At 32.1% G+C, this 20,304-nt stretch overlaps 1 protein-coding gene and 1 pseudogene across 1 annotated transcript in view; one reads left to right on the forward strand and one right to left on the reverse strand.

The window, feature by feature from the left end:
• The window catches only part of LOC107155342 (disintegrin and metalloproteinase domain-containing protein 5-like), a 104,459-nt gene that overhangs the window by 45,143 nt on the left and 39,012 nt on the right, over positions 1-20,304 (forward strand). The window contains 1 exon segment of the mRNA XM_048792725.1: positions 13,183-13,278. Within this exon segment, the coding sequence (XP_048648682.1) occupies positions 13,183-13,278 (96 nt within the window).
• Positions 529-1,644, reverse strand: LOC107155323 (annotated as a pseudogene).

A 20,304-nucleotide genomic window follows, 5' to 3' on the forward strand; every position in this document is an offset into this window, starting at 1 on the left:
TTAAGTATATATTTATAGGTTAATAATTCTTTACATTGATTTATGTCATGTGAAGCTCAACCTACATATTACCTGCCAATAACTATATATTTCTTCTTAAGAATTGCATTGTTTATTTTTAAAATCCTTTTGATATTTTTGATAGCCTCTTCTTACTCATGTATATGATTCTATTAAATTTTTATCAATAGTTCTTTATGTTTGATGCATATTAATTATACAGAATGAGACTATACATGTAGCATATCTGTACATACATAAAATCATAATTTGATCAACTTCACTTTACAATCCCTCTCCCATTCTTTCTTCCTCCCTCTCCAGGATTTCTTTTATCTACCCTACCAGTTTCCTAATTTAATGGAGTCTCTTTTCTTTTTTTTTCCCCTTCTAAATTCCACATATGATGAAAAACATATGATACTTTTTGCTCTGAGTTTGGTTTATTTTGCATAATTAGCATTAGGGTGTTCATTTCCTGCAAATGGCAAAATGTCATTCTTTTTATGACTGAATAAAACTCCATTGTGTATATATTTCACATTTTCTTTATGCATTCATTGAGTGACACACACATAGACTGGTGTTCTATAGCTTGGCTATTGTGAATTGTGCTGCTATAAACATGGATCTGTATATATCTATAAACTATGCTGCCTCTAATTCTTTTAATAAATACTGAGAAATGCGTAAGTGGATCATATTGTGTATTTTCAGTTTTTGAGGAACATGTGTATTGATTTCTACAGTGACTGTATAAATTTTACATAGTGTATAAGATTTCCTTTCCCCTAATACATACTTTCCAGCATGTATTTTTGTTTGTGTCCTTGGAGCTTGTCATTCAGAATAAGATGCATTTCAGTGCAGTTTTGATCTTCATTTCCATCATGTCTAAAGAAGCTCAATTTTGTTTTATGGAATTATTAGCCATTGTACATTTTTTTAAATTGGAACATCATGCACTGATTTAATGTTGGCAAGAACAAGAAGCTTTATAGCAGGTAAAAGAACCAACATACTGCATTAAATTGAATATTAACCTAAGTAACTGTCATTTTACAAATTCTCCAATTTCATAACTTGCTTCTGAATACATTTTAGCCTCATTTTTAAAATTAAATGCCTATTCATCAAAGCTTATGGACAAACATATCTATGCAAATTTACACCCTAGAATACCAGAGTAAATAGGAGATATTATTCAAAGATAAATAAGTTCTATTCTTTTCATCATCTGTGTGGTCAGGTTGCAAAGGACATACTTTTCTCTTTGCTCTTCCTAATCCACTTCTTCCTACCTTTTCAAGAATCTGATTCTCTTTCTCAGAATCTTTAGGGGGACAATCTGAAGAATTCTCCAATTCCTTTTTGCCACTTGGGAGTTGGATGTACACAAACTGGATTTCCTCCTGCATACTTACTTTCAGCTTTTCTTGGTGAAAGCCATGTAGACTTAGTAGCAGAGGTGGAGGAACCAAGGAACATTTGGGGGCTGGAGAAGCCACTACTTTTCTGTAGGTGCCTGGGACACTGTCTGCTTTAGTTCCTACCATTTTCAAATGGGAAGAGATGAGACAAATGCAGATTCTCAGCCAAAGGGCGTTTCAGAGGACAAGGACCTCCACTTGCACTTTTAAGAAATGTTTGTTTAGTTCATTTGTCCATTTATTGAAAAATTTTCTATTTATTTAGTTCATTTGAAAACTTGTTAAATTTATTTATAATACACACATACATATGCATATATACTTGTATATATATGTATATATACTTGGTACCAAATTTTTGAGTAATTTTGATATTCTTGGTATCAATACTTTTTCATAAGATTAGCTGCAGATATTTTTTCTCTCTCATTAGGCTATCTTCATACTGTTCTTTCCTTTTTTTGTAGATGCCTTTCAATTTGATGCCATACTATTGATTCTTGGTATTATTTATTATTATTATTATTATTATTATTATTATTATTATTATTACTACTATTATTTATTTGGTCCTAGGGATTGAACCCAGGGGCATTTCACCACTGAGCCACATCCATAGTGCTTTTTATTTATTTATTTTAAGACAGGGTTTCATTAAGTTGTTTAGGGCCTTGCTAAGTTGCAGAGAATGATCTCAAACTGTGATCCTCCTGCTTCAGCCTCCTGAGTAACTGGGATTAAAGGTACTTTCTACCATTCTCTCTTGGTATTGTTTCTTGAGCTACAGAAGACCTATTAACTCTAGGACACCTATTCAGGAAGTCATTGCATCTGCATATATATGAGCCAAGGAATCCTGAGCAAAAAGATTAAAGTTGGAGGCCCTAAAATACCAATTTCCAATTCTACTATGGAGAATAAAATAATAATAATAATAACAACAACAACAACATGTTACTGCATAAAAATAGACTAGTAGGCCAATGGAATAAAATAGGAGACACAGAGAGAAAACAACACAGTCATTTGATTCTTGACAAAAGTGCTAAAAAATATATGCTGAAGCCAGCCTCTAGCAAATGCTGCTGGAAAAGTGGATATTCATATGTTTCAATTAAAAATGGATCCAAAACCTTAGATTAAGAATAGAAACTTTTCAATTTCTAGAAGTAAATAATGGAGAAGTACCCCTCTGCCTTCTTCAATGATTCACTGTTCATGTAAAAGTGTGCTATTCAGTTTCTACAATTTTGCTTGCCATTGATTTGTAGTTTTATACTATTGTGATTAGAGAAGATTCAGAATCTTATTCAATTGTTAAACATTAAATCTTGCTTTGAGACCTAATATATTTTCTATACTAGAATATTTCCATGTACTGATGAAAATAATGTACATTCTGCAGCCATTAGATGTCTGTTAAGTTTTTAAATCTATACTTAATAATTTAACTTTGAATTTTCTTGTTGATTTCTTTTTTTTGTCTATATTCTCTATGTGTTGGTGAGTGTGACAATAAAGTTCCCTAATATTGTTATTGTTTGGGAGCTAATATCTCTGTTAGTAGTGTTTATTTTATAAAATTGGGTGCTACAATGTTCAGTTTATATGTATTTATAATCACTTTATCTTGATGAATTGTTCCTCTGGTAAATATATGCTGACATTCTTTGTCCTCTTACCATTTTTTTTTGTATGAAAATCTATTTGTTTGGATGTTAACTATTGCTGCCTGCTTTCAGATTTCATTTGCTTGTAATATAATTTTTCATCTTTTCACTTTGAATCTGTGTAGGTTGTTACAGGAGAGGTGAATTTCCTGTAGACAGAATGGTTTTGGGTCTTGTTTTATAATCCACTTGGTCATTCTATGTCTTTTAATTGGGGAATTAATATCATATTTAGAGTTATTATCAAAGTTTATGGACTTGTTTCTGTTATTTTGTTGATTTTTTTGGTTGTTTTTTAATTTCTTTCTCTTTTCTTTGAGATTTGATGTTTTACTGTACTGATAATTTTTGTCCGTTCTTAATTCTTATTTCCATCTCCACCTTTCCAGTGGAATGTATTTTTTTACAAGATCTCATAATTATGCTTATCTTTCTTCTTGGCATGGGGTTCTGTTCAGCATCCACTATAATACTGTTTTTTTTGTTAAAAATATATTTTTAGACATTGATGGACATTTATTTTATTGATTTATTTTTATGTGGTGCTGAGAATCAAACCCAGTATTTCACACATGCTAGGAAAAGGTTCTACCACTGAGCTACAACCCCAGCCCTGTTTTAATGGTCATGAATTCTCTTATTTTGTGCTTATCTGGGAAGGTATCTATCTTTTAATTCTAAAGGTTGGCCTTGCTGACTGTGGTAATTTTGCTTGGTAGCTGTTTTCTTTATGGAATTAAGATACAGCATTTCATGCCCTTCTGGTCTTTAGGTCCTCTACTGAGAAGTTTTTTGTTAGGTTTTTGGGTTCTCCATTAAATATGATTTGGCACTTCTTTCTTGCAGAGTTTTACATTCTTTCTTTGTTTAGTGCCTCTATTTTGCCATCTTGCTCTCAGGACTTGTTTTGATTTTGTTTGTTTGTAAATGGTTCTTCATCTGTTTTGATTTGATGAGTTTTTTCCCCCAAGGATGTGTGCTTAACTTTGTTATTGTTTCACTTTCTGATATAACAGGATGTTCTTCCTTCTTTGCCACATATGTATTCATATTCTTCACTCAAAGAAACATGTAGAGGACTTGATATTATAACTTCATGATAATCTTTGGACACAAAAATACATTTGCAGAGTCTATGGAGTACCTTTGGGAGAACCTCAAAGTTAGTAATTTCTAAGAAAGGGAAAGTTTAAAAGAAACAAGAAAATACATCATTTTAAAAGGAATAATCATACTATTCATGATTGAATCTTCCAGAATGAATAACCAAATCCAGAAAACAATAACATATCATTAAAATGTTAAAAAAAATTACCAGCCATTCTAAAATATCATCCTCATGAAAATATTACCTAAGAAATAAGGTATAAAAGTTATTTTCAGCAGAATTAAAAACTGAGAGAACTCATCACCAGCAGAATGCTACTAAAAGGAAATACTAAAGTATTTCTAGAATTTCCAGTTGCTGGAAGGAAAATAATCTTAGATGGAAGAATGATAATACAAGTAGAAGTGAAAAAGTAAAAGGGTAAATGTGTGACAAGTTTAATTGAAAGCATAATATGCAAAATATTAATTACTTCAAATAATTAAAGTTGTAATTAATTGCAAGGCACCAATAGCATATAATTGAAGAGGACCTTATTTTAAGGTATTTGTATTATACAAGAGGAAACTAAAAGCGTTAAATTTCATTATACTTAAGGAAGCTTGTTAGAAACATGAGGAAATGACAAAGCTGTTAACAACATGTTATATATAAATTTTAACTTGATAAAGAAGAAAAATGCAAAAATTCAAGCAAGGAAAGAAAGAAAGTAAAAACATATATGCACACAAAGTTAGAAGACATAAAATAGAAGGATGTTTGATTGAATCAAAGTTTCTCAGTAATTATATATGAAATATAATAGGCAATAAGTTTGTCAGATTGAACAGATAAAAACTAATAAATTGGCTTGGTGCAATGGTGGCACATGCCTGAAATATCACCAGCTTGGGAGGCTGAGGCAGGGGAATCGGGAGTTCAAAGCCAGCCTCAGCAATTTAGCGAGGCACTAAGCAACTCAGTGAGACCCTGTCTCTAATAAAACACAAAATAGGTCTAGGGTTGTGACTCAGTGGTTGAGTTCCCCTGAGTTCAATCTCTGGTACCTTTCTCCCCCCCAAAAAAATCCCTACTAAATCCAGTTGTTTTCTACTAATAAGAGACATACTTTATATATAAGAGCATACACTGTTGAAGGTAATGATAAAGGATAAATTAGGCAAACATAAACCAAATGTAGTTATAGCTACACTAGTATCATATAAAAAATGTATTCAGTCATCAGATAAGTGAAGTAAGATGTATTTTAGAGATGAAGAGTTATTTCATAATGTTAAAAGCAATAATAAAACATACAACATTTTCTACTGTAAATCCACAGAGCCAACTGATTCTTCCAGAATGCTTTTGTTGATTTTTCAAAACATTGTATTTGTGTTAAGATAGAATTTAATTTGGGGACACAATGATGATTTCATAAATGGAGACACATTCCAGTTAGCTCTTTCTTGGATAAATTTATTATTTTTATATTTGGTATATTAATCATTGATGAATTGTATTTATTAAGCTAAACTTTTCACCATCAGCCTTAAGACAATTTTTAAAAAATCCATAAATTATGCCCTGATTTATAGCATTTGCAAAATGCTTTTCTATGAACTTTCAACTTGTTGATTTCAGCTGACAAGTGCAATACTATTGATTTCAGAGTTGGAAAGACGTCAGCAGAAGCAAGAAATCATACAGTATTTGTACCAAAAATAGATAATAGCAATAATTTCAAGAGCACAGTTAAAAGTGAAATGTATGAAAATAATTAAGACATGATAAATTTAAATATTTCCCACATTGTTTTTAATAAAATTTATTTAATTTTAAGTTAATAGAATTTATTTTTAAATTATGTGTTTGTTAGAAACCAGCTAAAAATATTCCTGAAAATTGAAGCCCCTACAAAGCCACAACAGACTCCATCCATCACACTGGAACACACACTAATTCCATATTTAAATGCATGTAAATATAGTTTAAAAATATTTTACAGCAAAACTTCACTAATGAGAAAAATAGAAAAGGTACAAGCATAGTAGGATTTATAAACAATAGAAAAAGTGACACCAGTCTGTGCGGGTCTCAGGTGCACAGCAGGCCCCTCCCCCCAGTGGAACAGACACCCACCAGAGCCTAGCCTCTGGCACAGGACCACCCCTTCTGACCAGTGGACTACCATGGGAGGTCAAGCCCAGAGGCCCAGATCCACCCATCCCAACTTAAGCAGGTCCCAGACCCAGGATGCAATAACATTCATTGAGGGACACAAGTAGCGTCTGGAAGCTCAGCATCAAGGTGTGAGGTACAGACAATTTGTACGGATACTAAAAAATATAGGATAAGGATGAACTACAAAATATGGGTAAGAAACTAATATCTCAGATACACACTACAAGAAAGGAAGACAAATACAACATGAAAAAACAAGGGAGGAAAGTGCCCCAAACAATCCAGGACACTACAATAACAGAACCAATGGATATCGAAGTTGATGATATGTCAGAGAAGGAGTTCAGAAGGTTCATAATTAAAATGATCTGTGAATTAAAGAATGACCTAAATGAGCAAATACAGGAACAAATTGATCACTCCAATGATGAAATAAGAGCAAATACAGGTAGCAAAAGATTACTTCAAGAGAGAGATACTCTGGGGAAAAAAAAAAAAAAAGAACCAGTCAGAAATCCTCGAAATGAAGGACACAATAAATCAAATAAAAAACTCAATATAAAGCATTACCAACAGACTAGATCACTTGGAAGAACATCAGATAATGAAGACAAAGTATACAATCTGTAAAATACAGTTGATTACACAGTGAAGATAGTTAGAAATCATGAACTGAACATCTAAAAGTTATTATGATAGAGGAAGGCACAGAGTTTCAAACCAAAGGAATGCACAATCTCTTCAATGAGATAATATCAGAAAATTTCCCAAGCATGAAGAATGAATTAGAGAACCAATTATAAGAGGCTTATAGGACATCAAATGTACAAAATTACAACAGATCTATCAAGGCACAATGAAAATGCCTAGCATACAGAATAAGGATAGAATCTTAAAAGCCACAAAAGAGAGGAATTAGATCACATATAGGGAGAGACCAATTGGTATCTCAGCAGATTTTTCAACCCAGACCCTCAGAGCCAGGAGATCGTGGAACAACATATACCAAGCTCTGAAAGAAAATGGGTGCCAACAACCAAGAATCTTATATCGAGAAAAACGAAGCTTTAAATTTGATGATGAAATAAAAACCTTCTATGATAAACAGAAGTTAAAAGAATTTACAACTAGAAATCCTGCACTACAGAACATCCTCAGCAAAATATTCCAAGAAGAGGAAATGAAAAACAATGATGAAAATCAGCAGAGGGAGGGATTACACTAAAGGAAAATCTAATCAGAGGAGAAACCAAGTCATGTTAAATACCAAAAATAAACAGAAATGGCTGGGAATATAAATCATGTCTCAATAATAATCCTGAATAATATTAATGGCCTAAACTTACCAATCAAAAGACATAGACCTAACAATATGCTGCAATGAAGAGACTCATAGAAAAAGACATCCATAGACTGAAGTGAAGGGTTGGGAAAAATCATATCACTCACATGGACTGCAGAAGCAAGCAGGGGTTTCCATCCTCATATAAAATAATATAGACTTCAACCTAGAGTCAATAAGAAAGTTTAATGAAGGGCACTACATACTGCTCAAGGGCCATACAGCAACAAGACTTAACAATTTAAATATATATGCCCCAAACTATGGAGCATCTATGGTCATTAAACAAACTCTTCTCAAGTTCAAGAGTCAAATAGACCACAACACAATAATTTTGGGTGACTTTAACACACCTCTTTCATCACTGGACAGTTATTCCAAACAAAAGAATAAAGAAACTATAGAACTCAATAATACAATCAATAACTTAGACTTAACTGACATATATAGAATATTTCATCCTTCAATGAGAATACACTTTCTTCTCAGCAGCACGTGGATCCTTCTCTACAATAGATCATGTACTATGCAATGGGTTACAGAAGACATCAATGAGTAGATCAAAAAGTTTTTAGAGGTAAATGAGAATGCAGATATGGCATATAGAAATCTCTGGGACACTATGAAAGCAATTCTAAGAGGAAAGTTCATTGCATAGAGTTCATTCCTTAAAAGAAGAGTCAACAAATAAATGACTTAACATTATATCTAAGAGCCCTAGAAAAAGAAGAGAAAATCTACACCAAAAGCAGCAGAAGACAGAAAATAATTAAAATCAGAGCTGAAATCAATGAAATTGAACAAAAGAAACAATTGAAAAAATTGTCAGAAAAAAGTTGTTTCTTTGAAAATAAATAAATAAAATTGTTAACATGCTAACATGCTAACAAAGAGAAGGAAAGAGAAAACTAAAACATGACCCTTAAACATGCTAACAAAGAGAAGGAAAGAGAAAACTCAAATCACAAACATATGCGATAAAAAGGAAATATCAAAAAAGACACAACAGAAATACAGAAGATAATTAGAAATTATTTTGAAAACTTGTACTCTAATAAAATAGAAAATTTTGAAGGCATCAACGAATTTCTAGAGTCATATAATTTGCCCAAATTGAATCAGGATGATATACAGAATTTAAACAGATCAATTTCAAGTGATGAAATAGCAGATGCCATCAAAAGTCTACCAACCAAGAAAAGCCCTGGACCAGACAGATACACAGCCAAGATCTACAAGACCTTTAAAGAAGAATTAATACCAATACTTTTCAATTTATTTCAGGAAATAGAAAAAGAGGCAGCACTTCTGAATTCATTCTATGAGGCCAATATCACTCTGATTCCAAAAATCAGGCAAAGACACATGCAAAAAAGAAGACTTCAAATCAGTATCTCTAATGAACATAGATGCAAAAATTCTCAATAAATTCTGGCAAATTGAACACAAAAACATATCAAAAAGATTGTGCACCACTATAATGTGGGATTCACCCCAGGGATGCAAGTTTGTTTCAACATATGGAAATCAATAAATGAAATTCATCACATTAATAAACTTAACAAATCATATGATCATCTCAATAGATGCAGAAAAAGCATTTGACAAAATGTTCAAAACACTAGAAAAACTAGGGTTAACAGAAATATCTCAACATCATAAAGGCTATTTATGTTAAGCCCCAGGCCAACATAATTATAAATGGAGAAAAATTGAAGGCATTTTCTCTAAAACCTGGAAAAAGTCAGGGATGCCCTCTTTCACCACTTCCACTTAACATAGTTCTTGAAACACTGGCCAGAGCAATTAGATGAAAGAAATTAAAGGGATAAACATAAGAAAAGAAGAACTAAAATTAGCACTATTTGCTGATGATATGGTTCTATACATAAAATCAATAAATGGGATGGACTCAAACTAAAAAGTTTCTTCTCAGCAAAAGAAACAATCTGTGAGGTGAATAGAGAGCCTACATCTTTGGAGCAAATTTTTAACCTCTCACACATCAGAGCACTCTTCTCTAGGGTATATAAAGAATTCAAAAAGCTAAACACCAAAACAACAAATAAGCCAATCAGTAAATGGTTCAAGAACCTGAAGAGACAATTCTCAGAAGAGGATATACAATCAATCAACAAATACATGAAAAAATGTTCATCATCACTAGCATTTGGAGCAATGCAAATCAAAACCACTCTTAGATTTTGTCTCACTCCAGTCAGAATGGCAGCTATTGTGCATACAAACAACAAGTGTTGGCTAGAATGTGGGGAAAAATGTACACTCATACACTGCTGGTGGGACTGCAAATTGGTGCAGCCATAGTGGAAAGCAGTATGGAGATATCTTGGAAAATTTGGAATGGAACCACCATTTCACCCTGCTAACCCTATCCTTGGTCTATACCCAAAGGACTTTAAAACAGCATACTACAGGGACACAGCCACACCAATGTTCATAGCAGCACAATTCACAATAGCTAGACTGTGGAGCCAAGATGCCCTCCAATAGATAAATGGATAAAAAATGTGGCATATATACACAATGGAATTTTACTCAGCAATAAAAGAATAAAATCATGGCATTTGTAGGTAAATGGATGGAGTTAGAAAAGACAATGCTAAGTGAAGTTAGACAATCCCCCAAAACCAAATGCCAAATGTTTTCTTTGATATAAGGAGGCTGATTCATAGTGGGATAGGGAGAGGGAGCATGGGAGGAATAGGTGAACTCTAGATGGGGCAGAAGGGTGAGAGGGGAAAGGAGGGGGACATGGGGTTATAAATGATGGTGGAATGTGATGATCATTATTATCCAAAATGCATGAATGGATGTGAATATACTTTGTATACAAACAGAGATATGAAAAATTGTGCTTTATATGTGTAATAAGAATTGTAATGTATTCTGCTGTCATATATAAATAAAAAAAGAAAAATAAAAAGTCATTAAAGACATATAGTATTTGAACAACATAATAATGACCTAATTATAATGTTCAGAATATATTTTTACAGCTGCTCAGTATACATTATTTAAAAATATATTTTGTTGTAACTCTCTCTCTCTCTCTCCCTCTCACTCTTGTTTTATTTTTTTCTGTATTGGGAATTGAACACAGAGATACTTTATGACTAAGCTATACCCAGCCCCTTTCCCTCTTTTTTTTTCTTTTTTCTTCTTTTGTGACAGATTCTCACTAAATTGCTTGAAGCCTCATGAAGATGCGGAGGCTGGCCTTAAATATGCAGCCCTCCCCCTCAGCCTCACAAGTCATTGGCATTACAGGCATATATCACCACATTAGGCTTTCACATTATCTTTAAACATGGAATTTAAAAAATATCCAATTAGTCTTGGAAATTTTCAAAAGATTAAAATTACACAGTAAGAGACTGAGTGTACACTGGTATTATTTTATTGAAAAGCTTTTGGCAATAAAAATATATCAAATATTTCAGTATTCTGTTCCAATTACTGCCAGCTGGCCCTCAGTCTTTAGCCAAGTCAAGCCTTTGGAGAATATAAGCAGGCCAAAACTTATAGTATGTATTGTATTTCAATGAAAATTTATATATTTAAATGTTTATATTAGAAAAGGGGAAAAAGGCAGAATACCCAGTAAAGTAAATGTTCATTCAAAGTGTTAGAAAAAAACAAATTTAACTTGATAAAAGTAGAACAACAACAATAAAGACCAAAAATCATCTTATACAACCATTATGAAATAGAGACCCTGGGGAGAAAATCTGCTTCCTTTGAACTGAAAAAGTAAAAAAATTCAGAAAAAATAAATGAAGCCAAATAAGAAAAGGCATTAACAACCAATATCATGACTGAAAAAGAGAAAACACACCAAAACTTTCAGCCAGAGAGTATATGATAAGACATTTTATATTAATAAAATCTGAATTGTTTTATAACTATTTAAATAGTTGTATTCATATTTTAAATACTTTAAATACACCAAATGACTTCTCTGTTAAATTCTTTCTAATACTGAAAGAAGTAATAATTCAATTGTTTTCACAAACAATTCTCTATTCATTTTATGAAGCCAGTGTAAACTTGATACCAAAAGAACCCCCCAAAAACCAAAAAACAATTTGTGAAGAACATTGTAAGAAAAAAAAAACTAAACTAGAAGTTAGACTCACTCATGAACCTATATGTAGAAATCCAAAATGCATATTAACAAGATAAATATGAGCTTACTTCAAGAATATAAGCATGATTTAATATTTAATAATAAACCAGTCTTATTTACTTCAGTAAAAGAAATAAGTTGGTGCAATGACACACATCTGTAATCCCAGAGGCTTGGGAGGCTCAGGTAGGAGGATTGCAAGTTTACAGTCAGCCTCAGCAATTTATGAAGGCACCAAGCAGGTGGGTGAGACCCTTTCTCAAAAAAAAAAAAAAAAGGGATGGGGATGTGGCTCAGTGGTTAAGCATCTTTGGGTTCAATCTCCAGTAACAACAGAAAAAATAAATAAAGAAAAAACTAATATGATAGATCCAGTTAAAAAATTTAAAACCATTAGACATAATTAAACAACAATTCATAAGCCTTCTAGGGAGTGCTGATCAATAGAACTTTATGTAGAGATGGAAATGTTCATCTATTCTGTTCAAAATCTAATATGAGTTGTCTAATACTATCCACCTATGGTTATTGAGCACTTAAAATGGCCTTATGTGACTATGCAATTGAATAATTAATTTCATTTATTTATTATTTTTAGTATTTTTGATGCTTAGAAATTTATTTTAGTAACTAAAGCTATTTTAGACTTACTTAAACATGACCTTCTTTTAATATAATATGTGTGTAAACAAAAAGGTAAGTATAAGCACAATAATTAGATGTAAATTCCTAAAACAATCCTCATCACTAGTCTGATTCTTCTGAATTACTGTTTTAACTTTAGATTTAAAAATAAATTGTAGAGTCACATGGAGTTGTAAGAAATAATACAAAGATTCCTTGCACACTTGATCAGTTTCTCCTATCTTAATATTTTATAATACTAGAGCATATCACCAGGAAATCAATACTGATATAATGCATTCATTTTATTTAGATTCCTCAATTTTTTACTCTGTGGTAAACCACCCTTGGGTTAAATCTCCAGTACAAAAAATAAAATAAAATAAATGCAGGAATATACAAATATTTATAGAAAATGATAGTTAATAAAGTACTTCATAATATCCCTCTAAGTTTTGGCTTCATAGTGGTATTGTTCAAGTTATATTTTTTTCTTTTTTTCAAGTTATATTTAATGTACAGAAACAACACATTAACAAAATTCTAAATGAAATGTTGATTTCTGTAAATATCATATAAAAATGAGACTACTAAAACTAAAAGTGTGAAAAAAAAGTAGTTTGTAAAGTTTTGTGTTGCAGTTTTATTTGATGGTACTCAATTATGTATGATTCATAACACCTAGTATTCCTTTACAGAATTGTACACATAAAGACTGCTGTGATCCTTCATCATGTAAGTTAAAACCCTCAGCAGTATGTGGCTCTGGAGAATGCTGTACAGTACAGTGCAAGGTAAGTGGCAATTTGTAGTTGATAATAATTCAATGTTCTTTACTTGAGGTATGTGTGTTTTAAGGAGATAGAAAACATTGATACCACATTTGGCCTTTTTCTGTATTATATTCAAATACAATTGGACCCAATTGCATACTTTATTCCATTTAGTAATCTTTCCTTTCCTATACTGTCATATGTCTGATGTTTTTACTCTCCCAACTTGACTTCCCATTTCTATAGGCCATTATGAATCTTCCTGTGAACCCTCTAAATTTTTTCTATAATCACCATGCCCGTAGCAATTATCTTATAGTCATGTTTTTTAAAAAATCAAAGTTACATAGGATTATAAAGTTAGTGTTTTATTGGACAAATTTACTTCACTGTCTTCAGATAAAATAGTATTTTCTTTTACAATTCATTCAGGTATTATTGCAATAATTCATTGCTGCTTTATTAACACTATTTAAAGAAGTTCCAAATCATTTTCCACATGTACCCAGCATAGTTTACTGGGTTCTAAGAAAAAAATTCTGAATAAGGTAAATAACAAAATCCATAGATTAGAGAAAGTATATGATTTTAAAATTAAATTATTATATAATTCAAAAGCTAGTTCAGGAAAATGATCTTAAAAAATTGCAATCCTTAACTTATTAAGAGAGCATCAGAAGAAGGGAATGGAATAAAATAAAATTAAAGGTATATGAAATGAAGATTACAAAGTACATTTGCAAATTAAACATAATATCAACATAATGTAGTGAATATTAGAATAGCTGTGGCTTAAATTATTGACATAGAAGAGAAAGAAGACATACCCAAATATACGGATTAGATCAGAATGAAAAGAGAAAAAAATAGGTAGTGATGAAAACATGATTTTTACATTTCTTCTTTATTTATCTGTTTTTAATTGCTTTATTATAAATATTAACTCATATAGTATAGTTATTCAAATTAATGTGATTAACTGCAACATTTTCATACATGCATATTTCATGCTTTAATCCTAACCAACCTTTCTACTAGTCTCTCTTGTTTTTCTCTTTTGCTACTTCCCCCTGATCTTCTATACCTTCTTTAGTAGTCTCTCATCTATTTCAGGTTTATTCACTTTTTTAAAAAAGTATTGTATAGGAGGAAATATGCAATACTTGTATTTCTGTGTCTCCTTTATTTTGTTTAATATAATGTTCTCCAGCTGTAAACATTTAATTTCAAATAATAATATTTAATTTTTGTGTATACTTGTCATGTTTTCTTATATTCATCTTTTGATGATCTCCTAGCCTGATTCTATACCTTGGCTACTGTGAATCATATTGTAATAAAGATAGGTATGCAGATTTATCTTCTAATGTTGACTTGGATATCATAGTTGAATCATATGGTAATTCTATTTTTATTTTTTGAAAAACCTCCACATGGATTTCCATGGTGGCTGGGTTCCCTATTTTACTCCACAGGTATGTGTGTCTGTTGGATCTGTTGTACTTCCAGCATTGATTTTTTTTTTCCTGAGGATTGCTTTGTGTATTTGGGTCTTTCATGCTTCAATATGAATCTTAGTAGGGCTTGGGGTATAATTTCAATTCTTGAAAAAAACAGCTGCTAACCAAAATTGCTTCATTCAGCAAAGCTGTCCTTAAGAATCAAAGAAGAAATAAAAACCTTCTAAGATAAGCAGAAACTAAAGGAATTAATGACTGCTAAGCAAGACTTGCAAAAGATATTTAAAGGCATCCTCCACACAGAAGAAGAGAAAAAGAACATAGAGAGGTTAGAAAATCAGGAAATAATAAGGAGTGGTCAGTCTCATTAAAAAAGTAGATAGGCAAATGAGAAATATAATTGAATCTAACATCAGAAATAAATCATTATGACCACTCTATCATAACACTGAAAGTAAATGGTATAAATTCTTCAATTAAAAGACATACACTAAAAGATGTATGTTCTCTGTTTGCCTCATAGGCAAAGACATTAATAGGTTAAAAGGTTAAAAAATGGAAAATGATATTCCATGTAAATAGAACTGAATGAAAACAGGTGCATCCATATTCAACAAAGTAGGCTTCAAGCCAAAATTTGTTAGAAGAGACAAAGAAGATCAGTACATAGTGATGAAAATCCAACAAGAAGGTACAATGAGAATAAGTTATTATGCCCTAAACATTGCTGAACCTAATTAGATAAAATAAACATACTAGACATAAAGCCTCAGATTGGTGCTAATAAAATAATTCTGGGTGATTTCAATACCTCTATCACTAATAGATCATTCAGGCATAACAGATGCTACAGAATCATAATATATTATAGATCAAATGGACTTAACAATCATCTACAGAATATTTCATCCAACAACAGCTGAATAAACTTTCTTTTCATCTTGCATGAAACTTTGTCAAAAATTGTTCATATTAAGCAAGTTTTAGCAAATATTAGGATGTTGAAATGTGTCCTTGAATCTTATTAGATCATGATATAATGAAATTAGAAATCAACAGCAAGGTCACCACAAAAACTACACAAATGCATGGAATACATTTTTAAGTGATGAATGTGTCATTAAATAGATTAGAGGAGATATTAAAAATTCTTAGAATTAAATGAGATTAGAAATGCAACAAAAGTGACAGAAATTATAAAAAAATGAACTCAAATTGTCCGTTTGCAGATGATGTGAACCTATACCTAGAAGAATTCTAGCAGGTAAACAAATTCAGTAAAGTAGTAGGATATAAAATAAGGATACAGCTTTTCTATATACCAATAATGAATCTGAAAAAGAAGTCAGGAAAATTATCCAAGAAAAAATGATAAACATAGGAATAAATGTAATGAAAGATATAAAAGGCTTCTACAAGGAAAATTACACAACAATGAAAAATGAATAAATGAAGATACTAGAAGATGAAAAAAAACTTCCATGTTCACATATAGGCAAAGTTAACATTGTTATCATGGCAATTTTACTAAAAGTAATCTACAGATTCAATGACATTTCTATCAATATACCAATGACATTCTGAACAAAACTAGAAAAAAAATAGCCTAAAATTAATATGGAAGAAAAAAAAAACAATCAGAATAGCCACATTGATTCCAAGCATGAAGAGCTATGCTGGAGGAATCACAGTACCATTTTTAAAATTACACTACAGAGCTATAGTAACAAAAAACACGTGGAACTGGCATAAAAGACATGTAGACCAACAGAATAGAAGATTCAGAGACAAGTACACATGGATACAATCATCCTTGACAAATGTGCCAAAAACACATGTTGGAGAAAAGATAACCTTTAAAAAGAACACCTAGCATAACACCTACTATATGTCCTCTCTAACATGTAATAGTTAGAAATGTGTCTTTATATGACATATATCTAGAATAGAGACTGGCATTTAGTAGGCCCTAAAAAATATCAATATGTGCTATGGTTTAAATATGTTCTCCAAAGATGATAGGTTGAAAACTTAATCCTTAATGCAGCAGTTTTGCAAAGTGGGACCTTGAAGTGGTTATTAGGTTTGGGCAGCTCTGACCTCATAAATATATTGATTCCATTAATAATCAGTGGGTTCCACACCCCAGCAGTGAGTTCCTAATGAAAGAATTGAGTTGAGCTTCCTCCTCTCCATCTTCCCTCTCTTTCATTAACACATATGCACACACCTGCCTCTTTCCCTTCCACATTCCACCATGGGATGATGCAGCAAGTAGGTCCCTTAGTCATAAACTTTCTGGCCTCCTTCTAGAAAACAAATATATTTTCCTTATTAATTATCCAGTCAATTATATACTGTAATAACAATACAAAGTAAACTGAGATAATGAGTGAATGAATGAGTGAATTCCATCAGCATCAACAATTCTACCAAGGGTAATCTCCTGTCCTAACACTGGGTTAAAAGGAAAATGAATTGGAAATTGAGAGGGAGTAGTGATTTAAAAGGAAATATATTTTAATATATTATTATATATTAATAACAATAATAATAATTAATAATATATTAATATATTATTTTAAATATATTATTCTTTAGGGGAATAATAACTAAAAATGTGTGTGGTGGTTCATGAAATATAATATATATGTTTGTTTGTTTCATTTTGTTTTTTAACTCAACTACAAAATGTGACCCAGTTTCAATGTATAAGGAAACCATTGACTTCTTCTAAAATTTGGGAAATTGTGGATTTTATTCATAAGTGCTGAGAGTGTATGTGTTTTGTGTGTGTCCTTTGAAAATTTACGTAAAAAATGATCCTGGGAAAACACATTACCCTATGTAAAAAAAAATGAAAGGAGATCCCTCTCATCCTGCAAAAAAGTGAACTCAAAATGGGTCAGAGACCTAGGAATTTGATGAGAAACTTTGCAAGTCCTAAAAGAAAACATAGGGGAAACTCTCTAACATATAGGTGCAGACAAGGATTTCCTGAACAGAATTCCTAAAGTTCAGAAAATAATATCAAGAGTCAATAGAAGGTATTGGTTTCAAATTAAACACTTCTGTAGAGCAAAACAAGCATGAAAAAAAAGGCATGAAAGGAAAGCTACTCTTCCAAAAGAGGATTCATACGTAGAACATATGAACACAACCCCTCCCCCAAACAAGCAAACAAACCCAAATCACCCAATCAATGAATGGACATAGTAACTAATATAGACATTTTCTAAAGAAGTGCAAATGGCCAAGTGTATGAAAAAAAATGTTCAACATCATTAGCCATCATGAAAATGCTAATCAAAACAACACTGAGAATTCATCTCACCCTGCTTAGAGTGTAATCCTCAAGAATTCAAGTCAGAATTAATGCTGGTGAGGAAGTAGGGGAAAGGAGTTTTTTTTTTTTTTTTTTTGTACCCTGCTGGTGGGAATCTAAATTAGTACAGTACTATGGTTGGGATATGTGGTGTCTCTAAAAGCTCATGTGTGAAACACTGTAAGAATGTTTACAGGGGAAATGATCAGGTTATGGAAGCTTTAACCTAATCAGTGCATGATTTTTATGAAAAAAAATCAAACTAGAATCCAAACTCACTCATGAACCTATATGTAGAAATCCAAAATGCATATTAACAAGGTAAATATGGGCTTATTTCAAGAATATAAGTATGAATACTTGATAATAAACCAGTGTTATTTATTACAGTAAAAGAAATAAGCTGGGTGCAGTGGCTTGGGAGGCTCAGGCAGGAGGATTGCAATTTCAGAGCAGGCTTGCAATTTATCAAGGCCCCAAGCAACTTAGCTGGTATTTTAGTCATCTTTTTTGCTGCTTTAATTAAACTATCTGATCAGAAAAATTTTAAGGCAAAAAAGTTTATTTTGGGGCTCATGGTTTGTTTCACAGCTCTCAGACCACAGACATCTGGCTGCATTCCCCAGGGGCTCCAGGTGAAGCTGAATATCATGGTGGAAGAATATGGCCAGAACGAAGCAGCTCATGTGATCAGAAAGCAGAGAGAGAGGGAACTACTCTCCAAATACAAAATATATATCCCAAAGGCAATCCCCAGGGACTCTTCCCCCTCCGCCACATCCTACCCAGGCATTAGTTAATGCCATCAGAGGATTGATTTACTAATTGGGTTAAGGTTCCACAATTTAGCTATTGTGGATTGAGCCATTCTGCCTGGAGTGAGATGAAATCTTAAAGTAGTTTTGATTTGCATTTCTCTAATTGCTAGAGATGTTGAACATTTTTTCATATATTTGTTGATCGATTGTATGTCTTCTGAGAAGTATCTGTTAAGTTTCCTAGCCCATTTATTGATTGGGTTGTTTGGGGTTTTGTGTGTGTGTGTGTTAAGTTTTTTGAGTTCTTATATGTCCTGGAGAATATTGCTTTATCTGATGTGCATGTGGTAAAAACTTGCTCCCCTTCTGTAGGTGTTCTATTCACCTCACTGATTGTTTCTTTTTTTGAGAAGAAGCTTTTCTGTTTAAATCCATCCCACTTATTGATTCTTGATTTTATTTCTTTAGGAATCTTTTTAATTTTATTTCTCTTTAGGACTCTTGTTAAGGAAGTAGGAGCCTAATCTGACATAATCAAGATGTGGGCCTACTCTTTCTTCTACTAGATGCAGAGTCTCTGGTCTAATTCCTAGGTCTTTGATTCACTTTGAGTTGAGTTTTGTGCATGGTGACAGATGGGGGTTTAGTTTCATTTTGCTGCATGTATAGTTTTAGTTTTCCTAGCACCATTTGTTGAAGAGGCTATCTTTTCTCCAATATATGCTTTTGGCAACTTTGTCTACTATAACTGTATTTATGTGGGTTTGTCTCTGTGTCTTCTATTCTGTATCATTGGTCTACAAGTCTATTTTGGTGCCAATACCATACCTTTTTGTTACTATTGCTCTATAGTATAGTTTAAGTTCTGGTATTGTGATGCCACCTACTTCAGTTTTCTTGCTAAGGATTGCTTTGGCTATTCTGGGTTTGATGATTTTCAAAATGAATTTCATGATTGCTTTTGCTATTTCTGTGAGGAATGTCATTGGGATTTTGATTGGAATTGCATTACATCTGTACAGTGCTTTTGTTAGTATGGTCATATTGACAATATTAATTCTGCCTATCCAAGAATAGGGGAGATTTTTTTCCATCTTCTAAGGTCTTGTTTAATTTCCTTCTTTAGCATTCTGTAGTTTTCATTGTAGAGGTCTCTCACCTCTTTTGTTGATTCCCAAGTATTTTATTTTATTTTTGAGGCTATTGTAAATGGAGTAGTTTTTCTAGTTTCTTTTTCAGAGGATTTTCACTGATGTACAGAAATGCCTTTGATTTATGGGTGTTGATTTTATATCCTGCTACTTTGCTGAATCCATTTGTTAGTTCTAGAAGTTTTGTGATGGAATTATTTGGATCCTCTAGGTATAGAATCATATCATTGGCAATACTGATAGATTGAGTTCTTCTTTTCCTATCTGTATCCCTTTAATTTCTTTCATCTGTCTAACTACTCTGGCTAGAGTTTCAAGAACTGTGTTAAATAGGAGTGGTAAAAGAGGGCATC

This window comes from Marmota marmota, unplaced genomic scaffold, assembly GCF_001458135.2.
Source record: "Marmota marmota marmota unplaced genomic scaffold, marMar, whole genome shotgun sequence".
Lineage (NCBI taxonomy): Eukaryota > Metazoa > Chordata > Mammalia > Rodentia > Sciuridae > Marmota > Marmota marmota.